The 25377-nt window shown below is 42.2% G+C and overlaps 1 protein-coding gene across 5 annotated transcripts in view; it reads right to left on the bottom strand.

The window, feature by feature from the left end:
- Positions 1 to 683: 683 nt before the first annotated feature.
- Positions 684 to 25377, bottom strand: part of Hcfc2 (host cell factor C2) — a 32157-nt gene continuing 7463 nt past the window's right edge. For 2 of the 5 annotated variants that reach the window (XM_013072293.3, XM_087192720.1), the window contains 12 exons: positions 24994 to 25078; positions 22691 to 22797; positions 22392 to 22580; positions 17239 to 17406; positions 16351 to 16403; positions 11546 to 11720; positions 8665 to 8868; positions 7868 to 7941; positions 6456 to 6488; positions 5903 to 6040; positions 3350 to 3535; positions 684 to 2555 (listed from right to left, as the gene is read on the bottom strand). In XM_013072293.3, coding sequence (XP_012927747.1) covers positions 2241 to 2555; positions 3350 to 3535; positions 5903 to 6040; positions 6456 to 6488; positions 7868 to 7941; positions 8665 to 8868; positions 11546 to 11720; positions 16351 to 16403; positions 17239 to 17406; positions 22392 to 22580; positions 22691 to 22797; positions 24994 to 25078 — 1727 coding nt within the window. In that variant the 3' untranslated portion in view covers positions 684 to 2240. Of the gene's footprint in view, positions 2556 to 3349; positions 3536 to 3598; positions 3820 to 5902; positions 6041 to 6455; positions 6489 to 7867; positions 7942 to 8664; positions 8869 to 11545; positions 11721 to 16350; positions 16404 to 17238; positions 17407 to 22391; positions 22581 to 22690; positions 22798 to 24993; positions 25079 to 25377 lie in introns of those variants that run through there. The other 3 variants (XM_004844827.3, XM_087192722.1, XM_087192721.1) reach the window with 2 other exon arrangements.

The raw sequence follows: 25377 nt of genomic DNA, 5'->3' as shown, positions 1-25377 counted from the left end.
CAGAACGTAGGCTGATACCCCAATAAAAAGTTACTATTTTAACAAATCCCTTGATGCAAAAGGCTGCCCTTCCCTCTAAGAAGTAAGTCCTTTGTTAGAGACAGGTTCACATTCACCTCCGGTCCACGCATTTCGGCAAAGTAAACTAAATCAAATACTAAACAGGTATAAAGGTGCACACATAAACCAGTATTCTTCTCTTTGCTTTAAATCAACTTATTCTTTGTCATGAGAGAAGTGTTTTAAATGCAGACTATTAATGCAGAGAATAAGGAGTTAAAATCCAGAAGTTTTCTAACAAGCAAACAGATCATTAAAATAATTGGGCTTGAAACATACACTAACTCCAACTTTCCATTCTTACTCTTTTAACGAAATATACACACGCACATACAAAATAAACCCTACCATTTAACATGTACAAAACTGCTTACCATTTATTTTAATTTTAACTTTGGCTAAGCATTTGTTTAGCCTGTATCAGATACATTACGGCAGCTATACAAATGATTACAAACATAACAATGAGGTAAGTTAAAATCCTACGAGTGCAAAAAGCAAGCATATAAATTAAGCAAATGCAGAGTGACGGAAGGCGCGGGGCTAAGAGACCAGAGAAACTTCTTGTGAACACCGTTGGTGACGCAGACATGTAAAGACCAAAGATTCATATAGCCACGAAGAACGGTTTTCTAACACCACCACAACAGTGCATTTATTTTATCTTTAGGGTTTGGAAACCACTCCTTATGTGTCTAACAGTTTGCATATTTTCTTCAAGAGAAAATTAGTGAGACACAATTACAAATACTGTAATATAAAAATCCCAGTTCTTTACAAAAATTATATATTAAAATATTCTATACACTTTAAATTAGTCACTGGAGCATGCATACATATCAATTCTGCACAATGAATTCCACCTTTGCTGGGGATATTATACATAAAAGTTTGGTGACACAGCTACCCAGTCAACCCAACCTGGCGTACGGTTACGTGGTATGAACGGACAGACCTGGGCCCTAGCAGTGACTGCAGACTGAGACTGGGTCTCAATCTCCTCTGCAGTTATTGCTCTCTACATGGTTATTCCACATTTGAATAGGCAGTGGAACCTGGCAGTGCCTAAAAGTTTAAAACAGGTTACCTGTAGCAGAGTGTTTATAACTCCTATCTGCATTTTAAGGTTGGGAGTAACCTGAGTTAGCTGTCTAATGCTTATAATTCTTTTATAAAAAAGTTTATACAATTTTGAGGTAAAAATAATGCAAAAATAAAACATCTAGAGCATTTACAAAATCTTACAAATGTTTAAAACACTATTCCAAACTTAAGTCTTATTAAGGTGCTTCTTTCTTTCTGCAATAAGAGGACACATACTTTAATTTTGAATTTTTAAATTGTGAAGGTTTTAATTTCAGCAAAAGAAGTTAGAGTCATTGAGGACGTGAACATATTCAGGGATATAGTCTGCTTCGGGTGAATATACAAAATTCTAGGGTTGAAAAAGACAGTAAAGGTAAACTCTTCTAGCCCTCACCTGTTAAGGAGGAGATTAAGGGCCAGGTAAATTTTGTGCTTTAGCCAAAAATAGACTCAAGTAGACTGGCTTGGTATGAATCAAAAATACTCATTATTCTTTTTGTATCTTACCAATATTCTTGAAAAAGAATAAAAATTCAACAGCAGAGTCTCTAAGCTTGCCTTTGTCTTGGTCAAGTTCTTGATCTTTGTGCTAAATGTAAATGAAGAAAGGAGTGAAATGTCCACCAGAATCAGTCTCCCAGGTGTTATCCAAGTATAGGAGCTGTGAGAGGCAGCATGCACGGAGACAGCCAGAGCGAGGGCCAGGACGTGGGCCACAGTGCGGAGGACACTTCCTTCTCAAGACAGGGAAGGGCACAGCCGCCCCGAACCATCTCAGCAACCCTAGGCAGGCGGAGTTACAGAGCTTTACAAAAGGACCAGGTGATAAGCCCTCCTAGCTTTAGCACAGTTTCACGTTTTTCTCTATAAAAGAGCTATACATATGAGGAAGAATCCATGTACTAATTTTCAGTCTTGGGTTCTTTTCTATCTTTATTTGGATCTATAAGGGAGCAAATACATTTTAAGGACAGCTTACAAATTCAAATTCATAACTGCTGGAAATACAGTCGGAGAGTATTTTTCCAAACGGCGGATCTTCATCGCCAGTTGCTAATAAATAAGTGCCATCACAACAGCTTCGGTAAGATAATTCAACTTACAGGCGCCTTCTTATTGTTACCTTGAAGCCATCGCACCTGCGTGGCGGGTCCATACCCCTTCTCGTTCTTGGCCGAGATGCGGAACACAATGGCGGGCCTGGACGAGAAGTCGATGTGCGCGTTCGCGAGCTGCCCGGCAGTCACTATGCACGAGGTCTTGAGGCCGCAGTAAACCCGCATGAACACGAGCTGACTCGGGTTGTCCTGTATCTGGGCCGTGCGGATGGCCAGGTAGGCTGAGTACTCCAGGATGTTTCCGGAAGGGGAGGTTGGCGGTTCCCAGGAAAGGTGGATGCCTTCCACGTTCTAGAAAAGGGGGACACGTGGAGGTTCTCAAAGTCTTCTCTAGGAGCACATATGCTACGTCTATCTTTAGGACACACAATGCTTCTTTCTCTTAAAGTAACTGCCTTAGATGTTAGATGTACTGTCGATCTTTTAAAAATCTATCTCAGGGCCGGGGATTTAGCTCAGTGGCACCGTGCCTGCCTTGCAAGTGCAAGGTCCTGAGTTCGATCCCCAGTACCGCAAAAAAAACCCCCAAAAATCAAAACTACCTTCGGCGGATCTACACTGCTTAGCTCATGCCCACTTTTCTTTTTTGCGACAGGGTCTCTCTATGTAGTCCAGGGTAGCCTCCCACTCATGGTGATCCTCCTGCCTCAGCCTCCTGAGTGCTGGGATTATAGGCCTGCATCACCACACCCAGCACACTCCCATTTTCCACAAACACAGTGAGGCTCAAGTGTTGGCCTGTAACATCCCAGAAGGGGAATTTTTCTGCACTAAATGCAGGCCTTTTCTGCCCTAAGGAAGGACAGGACTTAGTATAAAATGTAATTCAATTTCACGTATTCTACTAAAATTCTCCAGCATGAATTTCTGGTTTATCTAACAAGAACAAAGCCAAAAGATTTCCCTGCCTTTCTGTGACTTGAATGCTGTAATTCTGAAGTTTAGCACTTAAAAATACCATGAGCAATTGGCAAAAAAGTATTTAATCCACCTCTTTTAGGTAACCTCATTTCATCAGATGCTAACAAGAATTTCTAAAGTTTCTGAAATAACTTAAGTCACCAAGTCTTGATCTGACATCTCACCTTTGAAATTCGGACTGCAGAAGGGGCTCCAGGAAAACCGGGAATGCACGTTTTAAACTCACTGACTTTGCTGAAGGGGCCTATTCCACAACCATTGATTGCAGCCACCCTGAATCGATAGCCCGTGCCTGGAACAAGATCTTGTTTCTTAAGTAAACTGTAGTCAGGAACATCTGCATTTTCCACCTAAAATGTAATATATACAAAAGTCAAATAAGGGGCACAGTTAATTTATTATTTCATACTTAAAATTATTTAATATTCATTCAACAAAACTTTTAAAGAATGAATTACGTTTTACAGTTCCAGCTCACATTTATTTATTTCTGTCCCACATACAAAGAATGACTCTTTCAATATAGAAGCAATTAAATCCATAAATCAGTGATCCTTACCAAATGAAAAGTGGCTTTTCCAGCTAAGAATCACTGCATATGAAGAGATATGCAGAGGTATTCTGCATGTGAAGGCTATAAAGGCAGAAAAAAATTAACAACCACTACAGACAAAGTAACAACTATCCCTTTCCCATCTGAACTTGGCTTGGAGCAGAAATCTCAGATTTATGTCAAGTAACAGCACAATGCCTGTCAGAGACAGGCAAGGAGGCTGGACAGAAAAGTGGCCACCAGCATATCTGTAAAGCTTTGTAAAATGCACACTTAGGACACTGAATAAATGTCATGTTAACTACGTAGGAAGATCACAGGTTCACAACTTTCAAACCGTTTTTTTTTTTTTTTGGTTCTAGGGATTGAACTCAGGAGCTTGTGCTTTTGAGGCAGACGGCAGGACCACTGAGCTAAATCCTCGGCGCCTCTTTCAAACAGCTTTTACATATTCTCCCTAGCTCCCACCCGACAGCCATGTGAGACAGGAAATGCCAAATGTCTTCTTACTTTATGGGAGCTAGGTCATCTTATTTTCTAGATGAGGAAACTGAGTCTCAGAGAGATTAAACAAGTGACTTGTTGGGCCAGGGATTTAGCTCACTGGCACCACACCTGCCTCGCAAGTGCAAGGTCCTGAGTTCGATCCCCAGTACCAAAAAAACAAAACAACAAACAAGTGACTTGTTCCAGTTCACACTGCTGTGTGCTGGAACCAGTGATTCAAACCCAAGCTTATCTGCCGCCTGCTTCACAAGCACAAGGACCCCAGCTCGATCCCCGGCACCAAAACAAAAGAAACAAACCCAAGTTTACTGGCTCTACATTTTATATTCTCTTTTGAGGGACAATCAGATAGCTAACAGGTCCTCAGATATGGAAATGTCCTTATATATAATATCCAACTTCAGCCAGAAATTTCATCAGGCATAATACTAACAAAAAATGAACTAGAATTTCTGTTTTGTCAAGAATTGGAAAAACTCAATCTGAAAAAGAGGGATACCAGATATAATATTAGATAAATGAAAATATATGATATATGGTGGGTACCCTTATCCAAAATGCTTGGGACAGGAAATGTTTTGGATTTCTGACTTTTGTCAGACTTTGGAATATTTGCATAAACACAAGGCAGTCTCCTGGGGTCCGGACTCAGTCTGAACACAAAGCCCATTTGGTTCGTGTACACTGCACACACCTGGCCTGAAGGGGATTTACACTACATACAGAGGTGCGGGGATCGAACCCAGGGCCTTGACACCAAGTGGCCCAGACTAGGCTCGAAGTTCTGAGCCTTTTGCCTTGGCCTCCCGGAGGGCTGGGGCTGCAGGTGTGCAGTGCACCGCCCCCTGCCAGGACTCTTCACCGGAGCTCACACACCCACTTCCTACTGCACCATCCCACTGGCACTATCAAGTTTTTCATTTCTGGAGCACCCTAGACTTTGTATTTTTGTGGTCAGAGAAGTGCATCTTACTTTCTCCACTTGGGAAGAACTAGAGAATCAAAATGAGTAGTTATCTCCCCGAAGTTCCCTTTTGGAAATTCTCCATTATAAGAAGAGCATCAGTTCAGCATGCCTTAGGGTCGTACCTATTTCATAATTCTTAGAGGCTTCATGTCCCACACAACGTCTCCTGAAGGGGCTTCAGAATCAAGGGAACATTAATAGCACATAGAGGCTTTTAAATTTTTTAAATTGGAAAATCAGGAATAAAAATAGTAAGAAACCAATTCTTTAAACACAAAATTGGAGACATTTCAAAAAAAATACTCATTTTAGCTGGTCAGATCAGATTTTTAGGATGTGAAACCCAGCTCAGTGACTGTATAAGATTTTTTAAATGACACTCCTGTGATATACTGTATTCTATAAAAAGAACCTTAATAAACAATACAAGACAGCACCAGGGATTTAGCTCAGTGGCACTGTGCTTGCCTGGGAAGCGCAAGGTCCAGAGTTTGATTCCTGGTACTAAATAATAACAATAATAACAATAACAACAACGATATAAGACAGCTAAGCATACAGAACTCTCAATTACAGAGTACAACCAGATCCTAAGGGTACTCATTTATGGAACCTGAATCAGTTACAAAAACAATCGCACTCAAGCTGTACGCCACACAGGCAGAGGTGCAGAAAGTACACCATGGTTACCTTTGAGGTGCTCTGCTTCCCTTTCGGCAGCAAGTAAAACTGGCTCACCAGTGCAGTATTGTTTTTAAAAATCCCCACGTCACACCACTGTCGTTCTCCTGCTTTCACTGTGGCCCCTGGATTTGAAGGAGTCTCTTTCTAATTTGAGAGAGAGAGAAAGTTATGAAGACTCCCATGGAGCACTTCAGAGGTTTCAAGCTCTAACAAACCCATGCAGTGATCTACGAGCAGGTGTACAGGGAACGGCACAACACTGACAGCTCATCGGTAAATCGGGTCTTCACTGACAGTGGACAGGGAAACCAATCAAACCCGGGGTGCGGGGTGAGGGGCACGCTCCAGCCAGGCTCTGTCCCCAGTGCTATCAGCCTGGCTGTCCAGTCAGTGACAGGTTAAATGCCAGCCGTGACAGGTCACTGTCACTCAGACTCTCAGAAAATGCAATCCCTTCAGGAAAACATTACAGCTTGCTCTGAAAGGAGCACGTAAAGAAAAATTCAGTCCAAGCTGGCTTTTGTCTTGATTAAAAAACAACTAGCAGAAATTCAGTGACCTTTGCATTTGAAATACTTGAGATTCTCCAAACCTAAAAGGAGAAAAAAAAATGTTCAAAACTAAAATGCAATTTGAATATACTTTAGTATTTACTAAAGAGGAATCCATTAAACAGTTTTACATTTTTACCCTGCTTTTAAAAACAAATAAACTTCCTCTACCTTAAGCTACTTTAGTGATAAGTGAATTATACTTATCCCTGGAACTAACCTTTTTAAGCCATCTTCTTATAAATGAGACACTGTTTCCAGAAGCTCAAAACAAATGTGCACTTCAGTTATTTATTTCTGTCTTAAATATATAACAGCAGAGGTACATGCTTATCATTCACATTTTTTTTGTTATTTAGGCTATCACACATGACAAAGTGAACTAATGAAAAAATCTTTAAAGAAAAAGGAATAGTTTTAAACTTGTCTTCATTTTTTAAGTTGCAAAAATTCTCTTCAATAACTTTTATAAAACAACCGCCTCCAAATGAAATAGCAAATACAATCCTGGGTAGACACATTGCAAAACAGATTCAAAGAAAAAGTTCATCTTAATCCCCCTTCCCTGAGAAGGGTCATGAGGACTACATTCCGGAAAGGTGAGCGTGGTAACGGTTAACAAATGCTCCAAATCCAAAAACTTGGAAGGAAATTAATACAAACAACACTTCATGATTCTAAAAGGTAAATGTTAGGTCAAATAAAAACTCTGGCTTATAGCAGTAAGTTAGAAATGACCGATAATAAAAACCCTCACACATACACATACGTATGTATTATTCTTAGACTGGATTTCTTGAATCGAGACAATCTTGGTGTCTGTGAGGTACCTTCCTAACTTCTGAAGTTGGGTGCCACGCAGAGCAGCTTGCTGGCCTCCCACAAAACCACATAATGTCACAGACTACTGGGCTGTGGTCCCGCCAGGCCAGTCCCACCCTGCAGTACTCCACGGTGCTCCTACCAAGCAGTCAGAGGACCATTTAGGTTCTTCTGCTCCCTAACGTGTCCTATCTTTTAACCATAATATCACCTACATACACACACACATGCATTTCTGATTATAAAGGTAATGCATCTCATTATGGGAAAACAGGGAGAGAAGTCAAAATTATTTGTGTCCCACAACTCGGAGAGTGATCCAGCACCTCGCTGTGCATGTGTGTGGGTACAGGTATGACTGTCTGCATTACGTATATTTTATCAAAATTGGGAGCACAGGGTATGTATTATTTTATCAAGCTTTTTCCACTAAGCATTATATTGTGAATATTTTCCTCTGACCATTTACTTCTAAATTTATATCAATTCACTACTAAATGAGCATGAGAATGTTCTCACGGATTGACCGAGAAGCTGCTCGGCATCTGAAAGCACACAGTAATGTGTAAACATGCACCTTGCCGGGTCATGTACTTACAGAGAACGGCACGGCTGTGGCGTGGATCTCCACACGGCTCATCTTAGTGGCAGGTAGAGCACATGTTTCATCAACTACAAATTAAACGATTAACTCATTAAGGCTTACACAGTCACTTAGTTATGTATATTAAAATATAATTTATAAATATATAGATATTGAATATCATTGAACTGTACACTTAAAAAAGGTGAAGATGGTAAATTTCATCTTGTGTTTATTTTACCACAATAAAAAAATGGGAAAAACGACTGGAGGGGGACACATTAACTAGAAATACGGACCCTTTTGCTCAATTCATGAAGTGCATTTCCACAGGGGTTTGGTAACTAGCTGGGACTCCCAGAAAATGTTCCCCAAAGAAGAGACACAATTAACAATTAGAACTCAGTCAGGCTGAGAATTGTTAATCCACAGTCTAGAACTGACTCCTTCTGAGGAAAAATGCTGAATTTATTCATGGTAGGGAAGATGCAGTCTGAGTGTACCTCTATGTGCGCTAGTCTAAGTTTTATGGAAGAGAGCAGACTGTGCTTAAATAGTGATTTTAACTGACACACTTTCTCTGCTTACGTATGATTGAATCCAAAATGATGTTATTTTTATTTTTTTTTTGGTACCAGAGATCGAACTTGGGACATTGCGCTTTCGAGGCAGGCAGCGGAACCACTGAGCTAACTCCCTGGCTCTGAATCCAAAATGAAATGCAATTCTCACCTAAGACAATACACACACACACACACACACACACACACCCATAAATGGTTTGACATACAGTATTCGAGACACACTCGCACCTTCGGCTTTGGCACTGAGTGCTGGGAGTGAAGTCTCATCTTTAACAACCGCCCCGTTTGTACTGGATGACTCGGTTTTTATGGTCTGCTGGGTCACCAATGATTGTGCACTGGAAACGATACTGGATGCGCAAGTTTCTGGGATTACCGTTCTTAAGTCCAGGCAACTACTTAGCACACCTACATTTGCTGAAGTGTGAGGACCTATGTGTAAGGGAAAAAGATCAAATATTAGTGCAATGCCTGGAGATATTTAGTGTCTCACTGTTTTTGTCATGTATTTCTTGGTGCTTTCAGTTCTAAAATCACAAGCACAACTAACATTAGCCACAAAACGTTTAGGGGAAAGCACATTGTACGCACTGTGGATGCCCGGCTTTTCAGCCCCTCTTTAGGCTAAACATTTTCCTGCCCCAACTAGAGATGTGTTTAAGACCATGCTCACTCTCTCTTCCTGTTTCAGAAGATGAGCTGACCTCATCTGACTTGCTGAGCTCTTGGGCCCATTCCTTGTCCCATATTTTGAGACCTGCATTCAAATATTCTTGCCTTTTCAGGACTTTCAGATCGTTGGTTCTCAGATCCTGAATATCATCAACTTTCTCAAGCAAACAAATACACATCTTCCTTGACCCAGAAGTCCCCTCCAGTTACCATGGCTCCCTACTAATTCCCTCCAGAGCAATTTCTATGTCCCTGACCGCCCCTAAAGGTTGATTTCTAACACACAGGACACTAACAAAGTGGCTCTGGCAAACATCAATGATTTCTACAGGTTGCTCACACTTTTCATTTACTTGACCTTTCTGCGATGCAAACAATGCTGATCATATATTCCTTTTGTGAAGCTGTTTTTCTGTTATTTACATTCACTCATCCACACCCTGAAGATCCACTATCACACAGGGCTTGTTCCCACAGTGGTGCAGGAAGGCAGGAGCTCCATGCCCACACCGCTTCCCGCGGTGGAGAGAACCCCCCGCCCCCCACCAGCCTCCAGCTGTGATCCCCACTGCCGAGGGAAAAGTCACCAGCGTTTTGCCTTTTCCTAACCCTCTCCATCTCTTCAGTCAGTTTTTCTTCTTCAAATAATGCTTTACATTCTGGTGTTCCTAAGCTGCCTTTCCCCTAGCTGTGCTTTGAATATCATTCATGATCATGCATCCCTCAAATGCATACGTCCCGGGCACTGCATCAAGCGCTGGGAATCTAGAATAAATAAGTTGGCCAAGTACCTGCTCTTGTAGAAGGTACACCAGGGTAGTGTTAATTTGTTTGGTACCGGGGATTGAACATGGGTCCTTGCGCTTGCAAGGCAGGTGGTGGAACCACTGAGCTAAATCCCCGGCCCAAGGGTAGTGTTAATTTCCGAATTTGAACTTCTAACTGAGGACTGCCTCCTGGACCCCAGACCTAACATACAACTGCCAGTTAGCAATCTTCACCAGTATGTTCCTCATATGCCTCGAAGATAGTAAATTCAAAGCTGAACCTTTTCCAAATCACTTATCTTGATGAAGAGTATCATTATTCATTCTGTTCAACTGAAAAACCTGGGAGCCATGGTCAACTCGCTATCACTTCCATATCCAACCAGCTACTGGGTTCTGTAAATGCAACTTAAAGTCTCTTCAATGATGTATTTTCTTTTACTTTGTCTCACCCACTGCTTTAGTCTCAAGGCACCTCCAGAATCCTACAAGAACCCCAAACAAGTGTTCTAACCATTGCATACTATATCTCTTCCCGAAGGTGAGGCTGGGAGCTCTTTTGCAAATACAATCAGCTTATCCAATTTTTGAAACATTCTTTAGCAGTTACTCCAACATGCCGAGAAAGTCAAACTCGTGCTGGCCTGAGCGAGGAAGCCACCCTGACACACTGAGCATCTCAGATGCGCCCGACACCACTGCGCAACCGTCTGGCTTCCCATTCACCCAAGTTAGGACGGAGAGGGCGTTAAGATTCTGAAATCTCAAGTCTCAGATTTTCAGAATACAAACTTTTTTGAAAGACACATAGAAAAGCAATGTAAGAAAATTTAAATTGAAGTCCAGAACCAAGATTTTATAAATATGATTTATAATTACTTTATATCCACAAAGTCAATAAAACAAAAGTGCTCTCCTCTCCCATAAGGCATATGTGAGAGAAATTATCTTCCGTGAATATTTTTATCTACCATGGATTCAAAGAAAAATGGAAATAAAAAGAATTCATCTTATTAAATTTGAATCATTGAAGAATTAGCTTTGTATCAGATATAATGGTTTTCAAATTAAAAATAAAGTCACATGTTCTTATGTCAGGGATCTATCAAAGTGAGATTTACAAAATAATGTCAGATAACAAAATCAGAGGCAATGCTTGATATATCTCAAGTGGCATCAGAATATTCAAATACGAACATCACCAAATAAGATGTCTTATGAATGCAAAGGACTAGTCACCGGTTCTCATAGCTGAACTATTTCCAAGGATAATCCAGTGACTTGCTAAACAAATATTCATTAAATGACTAGTATTTACTAAGCTCAGATCTGAGTGCAAGGGAAAGACATGAACAAACAGACAAAATCCATGCCCAACATAAATAATTCCATGCAGTTAAAGTTCTGTAACAGGCAGTGAGAGTCCACACACTGGCCAACCTCAAGTGCCACAGGGCGCTTTCCTCAAACTCCACACCCAGGCCTGGCCTCACACCAGCGAGGGGCCTGCTGCTGCCGGACTCCAGCCTCTATCTAGGCTCAGTACAGCAGGTATTTTATTCTTGGGAAAATGGATCAAAACCACGTAACATTTACTTTTGCAGTGACTCTAACATCCCCCACCAACGTTACAAGAAGGTTTAGTTTTATTTAAAATGATCTCCTTATACCTTCATTTTTCCTTAGCATATCCGCCACACAACTATTATGATTAGAAGCATTAGATGCCAAAGGTGAATGTAAAATGGGATTCAAATCTGTTGCTTTGAATTCTGGTTTGTTTTTCACTGAAATTCCTTTCATGGCTGTATGTTCAGTTTTTGCACTGTTTACTGTATCACTGATCTACAAGAAATAAGACAGTTTATTGTAGCAATCATTGTTCAATGAAACAGAAATACATGCAAAGAACAAGCAATAATCTACAAGTAAATGCTTTAAAAATAAATTTACCAAAATATGAAACAATAGGAAACAAATATTAATTTGTACAGAATTATTCTTTAAGGTTTACAGTAGTTTTTAAGAAAACACTTTCTTTTCACTGAGTCTCCATGTTCTAAAGACCAGTTTTGGAGAGGGATGGGAGGGAGGGTACATGTTGAGCTTGGGTGGTTTTTTGGGGGGTTTTCTGAGATAGGGTTCTCTATATGTTATCAGGCTGGCCTCAAATTCCTAGGTTCAAATGATTTTCCCACCTCAGCCTCCCCAGTAGCTGGGACTACAGGCCTGTATCACAGTGCCCAGCTGAAAATCTACATTTAAAAACAAAATTAATTGGTACATTTTAGGTACACAATGCATTTACATTTATCACTGGGTGCTTGTACCTGTACATGATGTATCTTGGTTGCTCTTTTTCCCCCATTCCCTGTGCGCCCTTCACCCCTCCACCCTTCCCTATTTACACAGACTGTTTCCATTTTTTTTTTCTCATAATTTTTCCTTTCCCTTCCTCCCTTTCCCCTTCCCCTCCCGCCACCCCCAAACCCTTGGACCTTTTCCTATTTCAAATTGTCAATTATTCATTTTAATCATTTTCCTCCTTATTTACACGTTCAGTTTCTCACACTAGAGAAACTATTCGGTACTTACACACATGTGTCCTATTTATTTCACTTAAGAGTATGGCCTCGATATGCATTCATTTAGCTATAAATGACTCTAGTTTCTCATTCTTTATGGCTGAGTAGTACTCCATTTTATAAAAAAAACACATCTTCTTTATCCAGTTTCCAGTTGATGGGCATTTGGGCTGTTTCCAAGCTTTAGCTATTACAAACTGTGCCACTATAAACATGGGTGCACATATATCACTGTGGTATGATTCTTTTAATTCTTTGGGGAAGATACCCAGCAGGGGAATAGCTGGGTCCAATGGGACCTCTAGTGCTGGTTCTTTGAGGTATCTCCATACTGATTTTCACAGTGGTTGTACCAGTCTGCACTCCCACCAACAATGGAGAAGCGTTCCTTTCTCTCCACACCCCTGCCAGCATTTTTTATTGGTTGATTTCTTGATAGCAGCCATTCTTTCTGGGGTGAGGTGGAATCTCAGTGTTGTTTTCATCTACATCTCTCGAATGGCCAGTGATGCTGAACATTTTTTCATGTATTTATTTGCTGCTTTTACTTCTTTGTTTGAGAAATGTCTGTTCATTTCAGATGCCCATTTTTGAATTGGGTCTTTGAATTTGGGGGGTCTGATTTTTTTCAATTCTTTATATATTCTCGATAGTAGACCTTTGAGGTACAGCTGCTAAAAATTTCTTCCCACATTGTACGTTGTATCTTAGCTCTGTTGGTGGTTTCTCTTGCAGTGCAGAACAAATCTACATTTTTATGTGGTAGCTGGTTACCTGTTTCTCATTACTTTTCCCCACCTTTCTTGTGAGCTCCCATAATGTTTCCTGGGCCTAAGGCTGTCCATCATGTGCCCTGGAACCGACTTCCGCTGGTGGTGATGGTGATGACAGCCACCACCACTCTCCATGACCTCCACGGTCTCTTAGTGTGCTCTCTGTTTAAAAATCAGTTTAACTAGAAATTATGTAAGAAAGAAATAAAGCCTAAGATTTTTGGTTAAATTCGATAGAGTAAATACATATATTTCAGGAAATTCCTCCAAAAACCCAATTCAAATAATCACAAGGAAAGTATAAAGTATAAACTAGTAAGGAATAACAGCAGAAGAGACAACACTAAATATAAAGCAAAGTGCTCGCCACTGAGCGCCTGCAGGCAGCCAGTCGCTGGGATGCACCATGTGTCCCACTGCAGGGTGCAGGCAGCTCCAGAGGGCATCTGTCACCAGCAGCCCAGGCAAGAAGGGCTGGAGCCGCTGCGCCAGGACAGGGAGCCGGACAGGTCCTCTCCCTACTCTAACAGAAGGGGAGAAAGCGGTGAAAAATTGGGGTGCGAGGCTCTAGGCCGTGGTACAGCACCCCTCACGCGAGGTTCCAAGCCCCAGACTGTCTGTGGGGCCCTCCACTGGGCCCCAGTGAGTGCTGCTGAGCCACAGCCATGCCCACGAGCACAGGGCTTCCACGCGCCTGAGCCTCAGGAGCGGAATGAAAGGGCAGCAGAGCACACCAGGCATCGGATGGCAGCCTCTACCATGACAGTGCAAAATTAAAAATAAAAAGGAGTGTGAAAAAGGAAGTACTCAGAAGCAAAATAAAACACATTTTTTTTTTTTGGTACCGGGGATCAAACTTGGGTCCTTGCACTTGCACAGCGGGCGGCGAAACCACTGAGCTAAATCCCTGGCCCTAAAACACATTTTTGAAAAGCTTCGTTTTTTTTTTTCTTTTTGGTACCAGGGATGGAACTCAGGTCCTTGTGCTTTCGAGGCAGGAGGCAGAACCACTGAGCTAAATCCTGGACCCTGAAAAAGCTTCAGTTTTGAAGAGATAAGGGAAGGTACTTATGAAGCAAGACTAACATGCTATAAAAGAATGTGGTTGAATATATTTAAATATTGTATGAAGAAGAATTTTTTCAGAAAGTAGAATGGACAGAAAGAGAAAATAAGAACTAGAACATAAACTTAGGGTCCAGTCCAGGAGGACCCGAGTTCAAAGGCAAGCTAAGAACAGGAAGAGGCCGGGCATGGTGGGCCTGCGATTGTAGCATGCGAGGCTATGCTGGGACGATTCCAAGTTCAAGGCCAGCCTTGGCAATTTAATGAGACTCTGTCCCAAAATAAAATTATTATTATTATTATTAATTTTTTTTTTTGGTGCCGGGGATCGAACTTGGGTCCTTGCACTTGCGCAGCAGGCAGCGAAACCACTGAGCTAAATCCCCGGCCCTAAAATTATAAAAGGACTAGAAATGTAGCACTCTACTGGGTTTAATCCTCACTTCTGAAAACAAAAAATATTAAGAGATGGAATAGAGGGAAGAAATATTCAGTAAGAAAGCCATGAGTTTCTAGAAAAATGGAGTTTACTGAGTGTATAGTAAAAACAAATGAGTCACACCCTAAAGCCTATCATTGTCAAAATTTCTGAAAACTAGGGATAAAAAAGGAAAAAAAGGTCATATATAAAAGATTAGGAATCCAAGTGGCAGCAGACTTCTGAACAGTAACACTGAATGGTGAAGGACATGAAAGAAATGCTTGCAAATTTCTGGGGGAAAGTTTTTTAATACAGAATTCTATAATCTGGCCAGATGATCAGCAAAATGTGAATAAAGACATTTTCAGATATACAAGATCTCAAAATGTTTACCTTTCGTAGTACTGGAAAGTACTGAAAAAAACAAAGGAAAACAGCAAGAAAGAGAGAGAAATAAAGTCAAGAAACATGGGCCCTAATGCAGAAAAGAATACAAGAAATTCCTGATATCAACCAGAGTGAAGGTCTAAGACGGGAGCAGACTCAAGCTTGATGACAGGGCCCCAGAAGGCAGGGATTGGAGAGGAAAGAAAACAAACGTTCTATGCTTGGACTTGCGTGTGGAGTAATGATAGATAGGGAGAAACGTAAGCAAATGAAAAAGTGAGTTCGTGAGTGCCCAGCATCGCCCCGGCAGCCAAGCCTTGGATAACAGCACATGGGGTAGTGTGGCACTCTGCAGTGAGCAAGTGTGCTTTGGGTTGCAGTTTGTGCACTCATCTCTAAAAGGTTTGCCATCGATGGATTATGCTTACTCACAAAAAACTGCATGGATTCTACTTCCATCACCCCCTCCCAACCTACAGCAGCCTGTTCTGCCTTTAACTGGTCCTCAGGCATGCGCAGCACGTGGCTCCACCTGCACCACTTCTTGTGGGGTCTGCTGATCCACACAGCAGTTTGCCAGACAAACTCATGAAGCCCCGTGAGCCCCTCATCAGCTCCATGAAGACTTACCGGGAAGCACTTCCTAAATAAGCGAGCAACTCACATTCAGAAGTTCCATTTAGCAACTGGTATTACCGCACTGCACAGTGAGGATATCTTTAGGTACTCACGAACATTCCAGCTGCGAACTTTCACAGGTGTACTGTGGAAGACTCACTACCGGCTTAGGAACAAATGGACTTGCGAACAATTCTCCCGGAATGGAGCCTGTTCATTCCTAAGTCAGGGACTTACTGTACATCTTTAGAAATTTAAATTTGTGTGACATTCAGAAATAACATAGATACGTGATAAATTCTAACCCAGCAGCCTCTGACCCTACATGTGTGTAATGAGGCCAGGGGCTCTGGATTCAGGCCACTACCAGTGTGGTCTGTGAAGCTCTTTCTTTCTGTATTTCGGAGGATCAACCCAGGTTCTCATGCCCATAGGCAGCTGCTCTACCATGGGACCACACGGCCAGCCTTGAAGTTTTCTTTAAAAACACAGCTGCTGGGCATCTCAGAGGTGACTATGATGAGCACCCAGGGCGGGGGACCCCGGCTCCTGAGAAATGTGCTAGAAATCCTAATAAACACGAGGATGCACCGCCAGCACTCCCAGCTGCCAGGGTTTCCACTCACACTGTTGGGAAGGACGCTGTTGCCGCTCGGTCTGTGAGGCTCCGCCCTCCCTCCTGTGGGGTGAGAAAGTTCACACTGCTGTGAGCTCCAACGCCTTCAGGGAAATACGATCAAGACTTTTACAGTCACACACTGAAGCTTCAGAAGGTAGTATCTTTATCAGAGTTTATCTGTTTTCTCCACAGTCGGCTTAATACTTAACTGAAACCCATTCTGAACAATGTATAAAATTAAATTTGCTTTCTTTCCAAATGTCTTTTAGTTAGAAATATTTTTTTTTTTGGTACCGGGGATCGAACTCGGGTCCTTGTGCTTGTGCAGTAGTTAGAAATATTTTTGAAGAAAGGTGAAATCTTTTTGAAGCTAATTAAAACACCTCCTGAATGCAAATAACATAAAATTTAAAAGTCCATCAAAATGAATTGCAGAAAACAAATCTATCCCACATCTCTGCGAGTCTGTCTACAGCAGTCTGTGGTACAACAGCCAATTATCAGGTGTGGACCATCATACCCTAATTTTCTTTCTCTCTTTTTTTTTTGGTACTGGGGATTGAACTCAGGACCTTGCGCTTGCAAGGCAGGTGGCGCACTACTGAGCTAAATCCCTGGCCCTCTTTTCGGTTTTTTAAGATGGATCTTGCTGGGCCTCAAATTCACAGTGATCTTCCTGCCTCAGCCTCCCAAGTGCTGGGATCACAGCTGTGTGCCTCCACACCTCAGACAGAGTATACTTTCTTTTTTTTTTGGTACCGGGGATCAAACTTGGGACCTTGTGATTTCGAGGCAGATGCTGGAACCACTGAGCTAAATCCCCGGCCCCAAGAGAGTATACTTTTTAAAAGCGTATGAACAGACACGTTTTCTTTCAGTGGGACCACTGTCTCACCTGGCATGTTTGGTGCTGCTGAGGAATCTGCCCAGGCAGCCTGGTACGGCAAGTCCGTATTCAGCTGCAGCAGGTAGCCCTCGACCGTAGGCACTTCGTCCCACTTCACATGGAAAGAGCTGGTGGTGGCTTTGATCAGCTGCACTTGCGATGGTGCTGGCGGTTTCTCTAAAGAACGACAGTGACACCGTCCATTTACCTTTCCAGGATACCAATGGTTTTCCTAGGTACCTTGTGCAGGCTGGGGCTTTGAAAAACATCAGCAAAGAGTATTTTGTCTGTTTACCCACATAAACGCAGCTATGGCAAATCAAATGAAAACAGCCTGAGGTTCTGACTCTATTTAATTCCTTAAAACCTACAAATAAAATCCAGTAAGAAACTACTTGAATCACTGGATTCAGAAAAAAAGGTTTAATCTCGGGGGTGGGGGAGTATTATATAATTAGAGCTACATTATTTTACCTTCTTTTGAAGTTCAATCTTTTTAATTTTATGAATTCATTTTGAGCCAACAGCTTAAATATCGTACATGTTAGCAAAGATGACCTGGACATGAAATTTTAGAAAAATACAACTTCTCTAGAGTAAATACTCTTATCAAGACTGGTACTACCCCAAACACATGACTTTGTTATAAAATGTCACTAACTTTTGTAAAACAAAACAAATAGTCACAATGTTTACACTGGTCTCGTTTTTAAACATACACCCTCAGAGCTCGGCTCAGCCGGCAGCCTGTGACTGCTGTGAACACAGAACTCCTGAAACGCAGCCTGCTCTCTTCTGATGTGTTCTGTGCATGGCTACTTTCAGGCTACAACACAACTGAGTAGGTATGGTAGAGACCACATGGCCTACAGAACCCTAAGTATTTACCAACTACAGGAAGGACTGGCAGCTGTTTTATTTATTTATTTATTTTTATTCTTTTATTGGTACATTTTAGGTATACAATTCATTTACATTTATCATTGGGTGCTTGTACCTGTACATGATGTATCTTGGTTCTTCTTTTTTCCCCATTATCTGTGAGCCCTTCACCCCCTCCACTCCTCCCTATTTACATAGATTTCGTTTCCATTTTTTTTTTCTTTTCTCATAATTTTTCCTTTCCCTTCTTCCCTTTCCCCTTCCCCTCCCACCACCACTACACCTTTGGAACTTTTCCTATTTCAAATTATCAATTATTCATTTTAATCCTTTTCCTCCTTATTTACACGTTCAGTTTCTCACACTAGAGAAACTATTCGGTACTTACACACATGTGTCCTATTTATTTCACTTAAAAGTATGGCCTCGATATGCATCCATTTAGCTATAAATGACTCTAGTTTCTCGTTCTTTATGGCTGAGTAGTACTCCATTTTATAAAAAAAACACATCTTCTTTATCCAGTTTCCAGTTGATGGGCATTTGGGCTGTTTCCAAGTTTTAGCTATTACAAACTGTGCTGCTATGAACATGGGTGCACATATATCACTGTGGTATGATTCTTTTAATTCTTTGGGGAAGATACCCAGTAGGGGAATAGCTGGGTCAAATGGGACCTCTAGCCCTAGTTCTCTGAGGTATCTCCATACGGATTTCCACAGTGGTCGCACCAGTCTGCACTCCCACCAACAATGGAGAAGGGCTCCTTTTTCCCCACACCCCACCAGCATTTGTTATTGGTTGGTTTCTTGATAGCAGCCATTCTTTCTGGGGTGAGGTGGAATCTCAGTGTTGTTTTCATCTACATCTCTTGAATGGCCAGTGATGTTGAACATTTTTTCATATCTTTATTTGCTGCTTTTATTTCTTTGTCTGAGAAATGTCTGTTCATTTCAGATGCCCATTTTTGAATTGGGTCTTTGAATTGGGGGATCTGATTTTTTTCAGTTCTTTATATATTCTAGATAGTAGTCCTTTGTCTAAGGTAGAGCTGCTAAAAAATTTTTCCCACATTGTTGGTTGTCTGTTAGCTCTGCTGGTGGTTTCTCTTGCAGTGCAGAGGCTATTTAATAAGATGAGATCCCAGTTGTTGATTCTTTGTGCTAGTTCCCGTGCCACTAAGGATTTGTTCATAAAGTCTTTTCCTATGCCAATGTCTTCAAGAGTTCTACCTAACCTACCTTCCAGCAAGTTTAGTGTTTCTGTCTCAATATTTAGATCTTTAATCCACTTTGATCTTAGTCTAGTGCACAGTGATAGGTATGGGTCTAGTTTTAATCTTTGGCAGGTTGAAATCCAGTTTTTCCAACACCATTTATTAAATAGGCTATCTTTCCTCTAATGGTTGGCTCCTTTGTCAAAGATGGGGTGGCTTAGTATGTCTGGAGTTGTTTCTGCATCTTCTAATCTATTCCACTGATCCTTGGGTGTTTCTTTGCCAGTGTCATGCTGTTTTTATCATAGTAGCTTTGTAGTATAGTTTCAAGTTGGGGATTGTGATACCTCTAGCCATGTCTCTGTTGTCTAGAATTGCTTTTGCTATTCTAGGCTTCTTCTGATTCCAAATGAATTTTTGGATTGTTTTCTCTAGTTCTGTGAAGAGGCAGCTGTTTTAGAGGAGAGTTAAACCTAGCTTCTTCAACTGTCCCCATGTGACTCCCTCCATAGTCCTACTAATGACCCAGTTTTAGGAAGGTTCTCAAAGCAAGGCAACCTATACCTGAACAAAAGCAGACATCCAGTCCAGAAAGCACAGCACCAAGAGCACAAGTCACATGAAGAGAGAAGAGAAAAAACAAAAGGCCGCACACTCAGTGAAATAAAGAAAATCCCCTGGAACTGAAGGACATGCGTGTCTGGACTGAATGGGGCCCACAGAGGATTCGGCACACAGATTAAAAACAGACCCACAAGAACATCACGAAATTAAAAAACAGTGGGGACGCAGAAAAATCCCAAAATCTTCCAGGGAGAGGAGGAAAAAAGGCACATTAAAAAGGACCAGCTAGGGCCGGGGATTTAGCTCAGTGGTTCCACCACCTGCCTTGCAAGCTAAGGACCTGAGTTCAATCCCCGGTACCAAAAAGAAAAAGGACCAGCTAGGCATGGCTGTGCAGGCCTATAGTGCTGGCTGCATGAGAAGCTGAGAAGGGGTGATCACTTTAGTGTATGTGCTGTCAAAGTGAGCCCAAGCGGTGATCATTTGAACGTAAGAGTTTGAGGCCAGTGTGGGCAACACAGTCAGACCCCATCTCAAGAACAAAAACAAACAATAAGAACAAAAATAACCTGGCAGGTGAGGGTACCACCCAGTAAGCATGAGGCCCTGGGTTCCGTTCCCAGCACTGATAAAGGAGAGGGGGGACCAGAAATCACAGGGACTCCGGCAGAGAACTGAGTCAAAAAAATGCCCCAGAAGCAGATGGAGCCCCCCAGGATGAGCCGGTCTCCAACAGTGGAGGCCCAGCCCGCCAGAGGAGGGCGGGAGCACACTCCAAGATGATGGCTCTGATGCACTGCAGAGGCAACTCACCGGTGGGAGAGGAGACACTTTACCCAGGGCCAGGGGGCATGGAGGGAAGTGAAGCGAACAATCACATCTAAAGCAAAGGAAAACCAATCACTCCGCGGCCAGTAAGAAGAGTGCACAGAAGTCTCAACTGTCCGGTTCCTGTGCCACAGAGTAACCTGAGCATTCATCTCCCCAAGCCAGGGTGTGGTCGCACGCAGAGGACGAGAAGGGAAGAGCGGGACACAGAGAAGCCAGGAGCCCTGATCTCCACAGCAGGAAGTGGGCATATTACACCTAAACTGAAAAAAGTCGAAATAACAATGCAGAAGATAGGCTAATAGAGATGCGGAGTTAATACCGAAGACTGGTTTAATGGTTTAACCAGGTGGAGAGGATACACAAAGCAAGGAAAGTGAGGAGGCCACACAGAGGGCTGCTGTGTTTCCTGAAAAGCCTTTCGGACGCCTATTACTTACTTAAACATTACCAAATGCACAGTTTAGCTAAAAGTCAAAAAGGCCAAGATGATGATCTCCCCCACCCAGAAAAATGATGCCAAACTCATCAAAAGGAAAAGGAAAATCTAAATTTTGCCCCTTTGATACTAGAGCTGATTACTTTTAGGTGGTACTGGTATCTTTAAAGCTTTTTCTTAAGTTTCATGGAAAAGACAGCCATTCAGACCCAATGGTTTTTACCTTTGAAAGTCACAGATCCCTAAGAAAATCTACTTTAAAAGATACATTCCTGGGCCAGAAATTTAGATCAGTGACACTGCACCTGGCTCACAAGCACAAGGTCCTGAGTTTGATCCCTGGTATCAAAAAAAAAAAAAAAAGATATATTTCTGCCAGACATGACGGCACACGCCCCTGATCCCAGCACTCGGGAGCCTAAGGCAGGAGGATTAGTGCAAGTTTGAGGCCAGCCTGAGCTAGAGTGAGTTCAAAGCCATCCTAAGATACAGAGTGAGACTATCTCAAAAAAAAAGAAAAAAAAAAAGGGGAGCCAGGGATTTAGCTCAGTGGTTTCGCTGCCTGCTGCGCAAGCTTAAGGACCCAAGTTCGATCCCCAGTACCAAAAAAAAGTGCTTAAAAAAAAAAAATTATCCCCCTGCTGTCACATCTTCTCAGCTTGTCAACTAATGTCTCTTGCTTCCAGGAGGTGATCCCAGACATCATGCTGCCCCGAGTCACCTTGTCTCCTTCACCATGGTACTCCTCATTTTCACCACTTCGGAGCTTCTGACGCAGACTCCGCATATCCACAGTGTCTAGGGCGCCCCTTGCTCACTTTGGGTCTGGCTGGCGTTTCCTCGTGGTGAGATTGGGACACAGGTCTTTGGAAGAGAACCACAGAGGCGAAGAGCTTTTCGATGACACAACTGCCAGGAGGCGAGGGACACCACACATGCTCACTAGCCATGTGCGCCTGCCTGACAAAGGCAGGACTCGCCAGGCCTCTCCACTGCAAGGTGACTGCTCTCCCTTTGCATACCTCCTCTGGACAGGAGTCTCTAAATGCAGCCCACACTCGAGGAGAGGGGAATTAATGTACTCCCTGGACAGGAGTAGCTATGTGTATTATTTCTTCCATTCATTTTCGTTACAGGAATAACAGACAGTAGTATTTATATGAAGTCTTAAAAGATACATTATTTGAGTATTTACCTAACAGAAAATTTTATTTGTTAGATACTCTTACCTACCAGTATCAAGATACCAGAGATCCTTGCAGCAAACTTGACTATTCAGCGCTTTTTTGTAGCCATCTCTTCCGCTCCAAAAATACAACCGAGTACCAATCGCAACAGCGCAGTGTCCAGCTCTAGGTCTTGGTCTTGAATTTTTTTTATCTTCCTGAGAATCTGATACTAGAGTGGTCCATTCTGCTGTATCTAAAAAGACAGAAATATGCATGGCTGATGTATTGTTCTTCACAACATAACAAAAATTTTTTTATTGGTGAATGTTATTTTGATAACATTAAAAGACTTAGAAGACTCACCTAGATTTAGGTAAGAAAATGAACTGGTACACCTCCATTCACAATCATGAGGCGAAGTCTCAGTATTTTCACCTTTGTGTGGAACCCATCCACCAAAAACGTACATCCTGAACAACATCAGAGCAAAGTAGCTGAGTTAATTTTATTTTTTGGATTTGAAATACTAAAAATGAACTTAAACTTATTTGCTGATGGAAAGCGTCAGAATTATTCACTCATTTATCAGGGTCAAGGTAACCAGAATAAGAAAATGAATAAAGACCTGGGGATTTATCTCAGTGGTGCCACACCTGCCTGGCACCTGCAGGGTCCTGAGTTCAATCCCTGGTACCGGAAAAAAAACCCCAAAAAACAGAAAAGAAAAGAAAATGAATAAAGCGATGTTCTTTCTAGAGTTTACAATTTTAAGCTGGGTGGTGGTGGTGTCTATAGTTCTAACTGTAAGGCTAAGGCAGGGGGATCAGCTGAGCCCGGGAGTTCATGGCCATGAACTCTGTGGATGATGCAGGGAGATCCCATCTCAAAAAAAAAGACTTCACAATTTTCTGAAGCAATACTGACTCAAAATTATTTCTCTCTAGTAAGAGTCTTAAAATGGAGACTATTTCAACAGTAATACATTTGAAAATCAACACTGTGTGTAATACAGTAAGGGTACCTCAGCCTGAAAGATACTCGGTGATCTACAACACCCAAAGTCAAAGTCACTGTACACATATAGATATTTTTTGAGGCAGGCGGCGAAACCTGTGGCGAAACCACTGAGCTAAATCCTCAGCCCTGTTCTCTTTTTTTTGTACCGGGGATCGAACTTGGATCCTTGCACTTGCGCAGCAGGCAGCAGAGCCACTGAGCTAAATCCCCGGCCGCAGTATTCTTTAAATAAAACACAGCCAGGTACAATGGCGCATACCTGTATCCCTAGCTACTCCACAGGCCAAGGCCAAAGGATCACCTGAGCCCAGGAGTTGGAGGTTGCCCTGGGCAACACAGGAAGCCTCGCTCAAATATGAAGCAAAGTAAAAAGTCTGTGTCCCTCAGAGTCCCAGATGTTCCAATGACGGCTGAAGAAGACAGGCTCAGAGGCCATGCCCAGGCCAGCAGACCTCGCTCCCACCTGAGAGGGTGCTTCCTAGGGCCCCAGTGCAGAAGCTACATGTCACAAAGGACTCTACTGTTTAAAAAATGTGTTCTGTAGGATTTAAATGTAAAGATTATTCTGATTGGTTTCTGAACTATTTTTTAAAAAGCATTAGTGAGGTTCTAAATTATAACTTGCAGTTTTCTGAAACATTACTTGTTTTTCTGTTTGGGTTTTTTTTGGTACCGGGGATCGAAAGGACCTTGCGCTTGTGAGGCAGGCGGTGGAACCACTGAGCTAAACCCCCAGCCCTTGTTTTGCTTTCTGAGACACGGTCTCGCTGTGTAGCCCAGGCTGGCCTCGAACACATGGTGGTCCTCCTGGGTGCTGGGATTACAGGCCTGCACCACCACACTCGGCCTGAAACATTATGTTTAAAATAGTAAAATCCCTCCCCGACAATAAATAAATAAATAAATAAAATAGTAAAATCCCTGCACTAATAAATACTTCATTAAGTTCTACTTAAATGGTATCTCTAATTATGGCCCAGTGTTGCACAAATAAGGAAACGTGCTGATGTAGCAGGAGCTAACCCTTTAAGACTGCTCTGAAAGCACCAAGCATGGTTCTGAGCACTTTTCATGTACTAATCCGATTAATCCAATCACACCCTAGTGAGACAGGCTTTGCTTTAATCCCCATCACGTACCTAAGGGAACTGAGGTACACATGGGTGGATTAAATTTCTCTGCTCCAGGTTATGCAAGACAAGTACCAAAGCTGACTTGGATAAGGGATCTGGCTACGGAGCCTGCACTGTAACCCTAACTGCAACCCGACATCCAGAGCAGAATCACTGAGAATGTGTTCGAGCCCACCCACAGTGTCCCCAGACAGAGGAACAGAGACTGCAGGGTGGGTGGGGTGCGCCGAGCCTGCTGAGAGGCAGAGCAGCTTGGCGACCACGCCTGCCTGGCACCAGGCAATGCCTATTCTGGGCAGGGCCTGAGCGGGAGCTCCACAGTAGGGAAGACCATGACGAGAAAATGGCACCCAGGTCTTTCAGCTTCCACTGACATTATTTTAGCTTCAGTAAGCAAAATCACATGTTAAGTTCAATAATATACTTCAAAGAAACTAGCAGCATCACTTTTGTGTGCCTCTTTCTTAAGGTGTTTTTTTTTAAAAAGCAAAAGCAGAAAACAAAAACATGCCGTACTTGTTTCCTATAACACTGGCTGTGTGAAGACTTCGTGGAAGTGGCACTATCCCCTTAGTTTCTGGTTTTGACCATGACATAGTTTCTAAAAGTAAAAATAAGTATATTAGCATCTCCATTGAATAATAGGAAATTACCTCAACTTGCATACTTTAAAAAATATAAGCACTTATAAACATGAAGCAAAAATGTTTCAAAAGTTATCTGAACTTTATCTGAAATATTGCCGCCTGACATTCACTGCCAGGCAGAGCTCCATTCACACTAGAATGTTAGCATCTGTAAGGGAGGGGAGCTTATAGTGCCCCGATTTTGAACAAAGAACAATATCAGTCCTCTTAACATTTTAAGTAAGAGCACATTGTAGAGAAGATAGTCAAGGTG

This window comes from Heterocephalus glaber, unplaced genomic scaffold (assembly GCF_053883595.1).
Source record: "Heterocephalus glaber isolate CG9 unplaced genomic scaffold, H.glaber_assembly_v1.0 deba00001572, whole genome shotgun sequence".
NCBI lineage: Eukaryota > Metazoa > Chordata > Mammalia > Rodentia > Bathyergidae > Heterocephalus > Heterocephalus glaber.
This window is presented reverse-complemented; position numbering and strand designations above follow the sequence as displayed.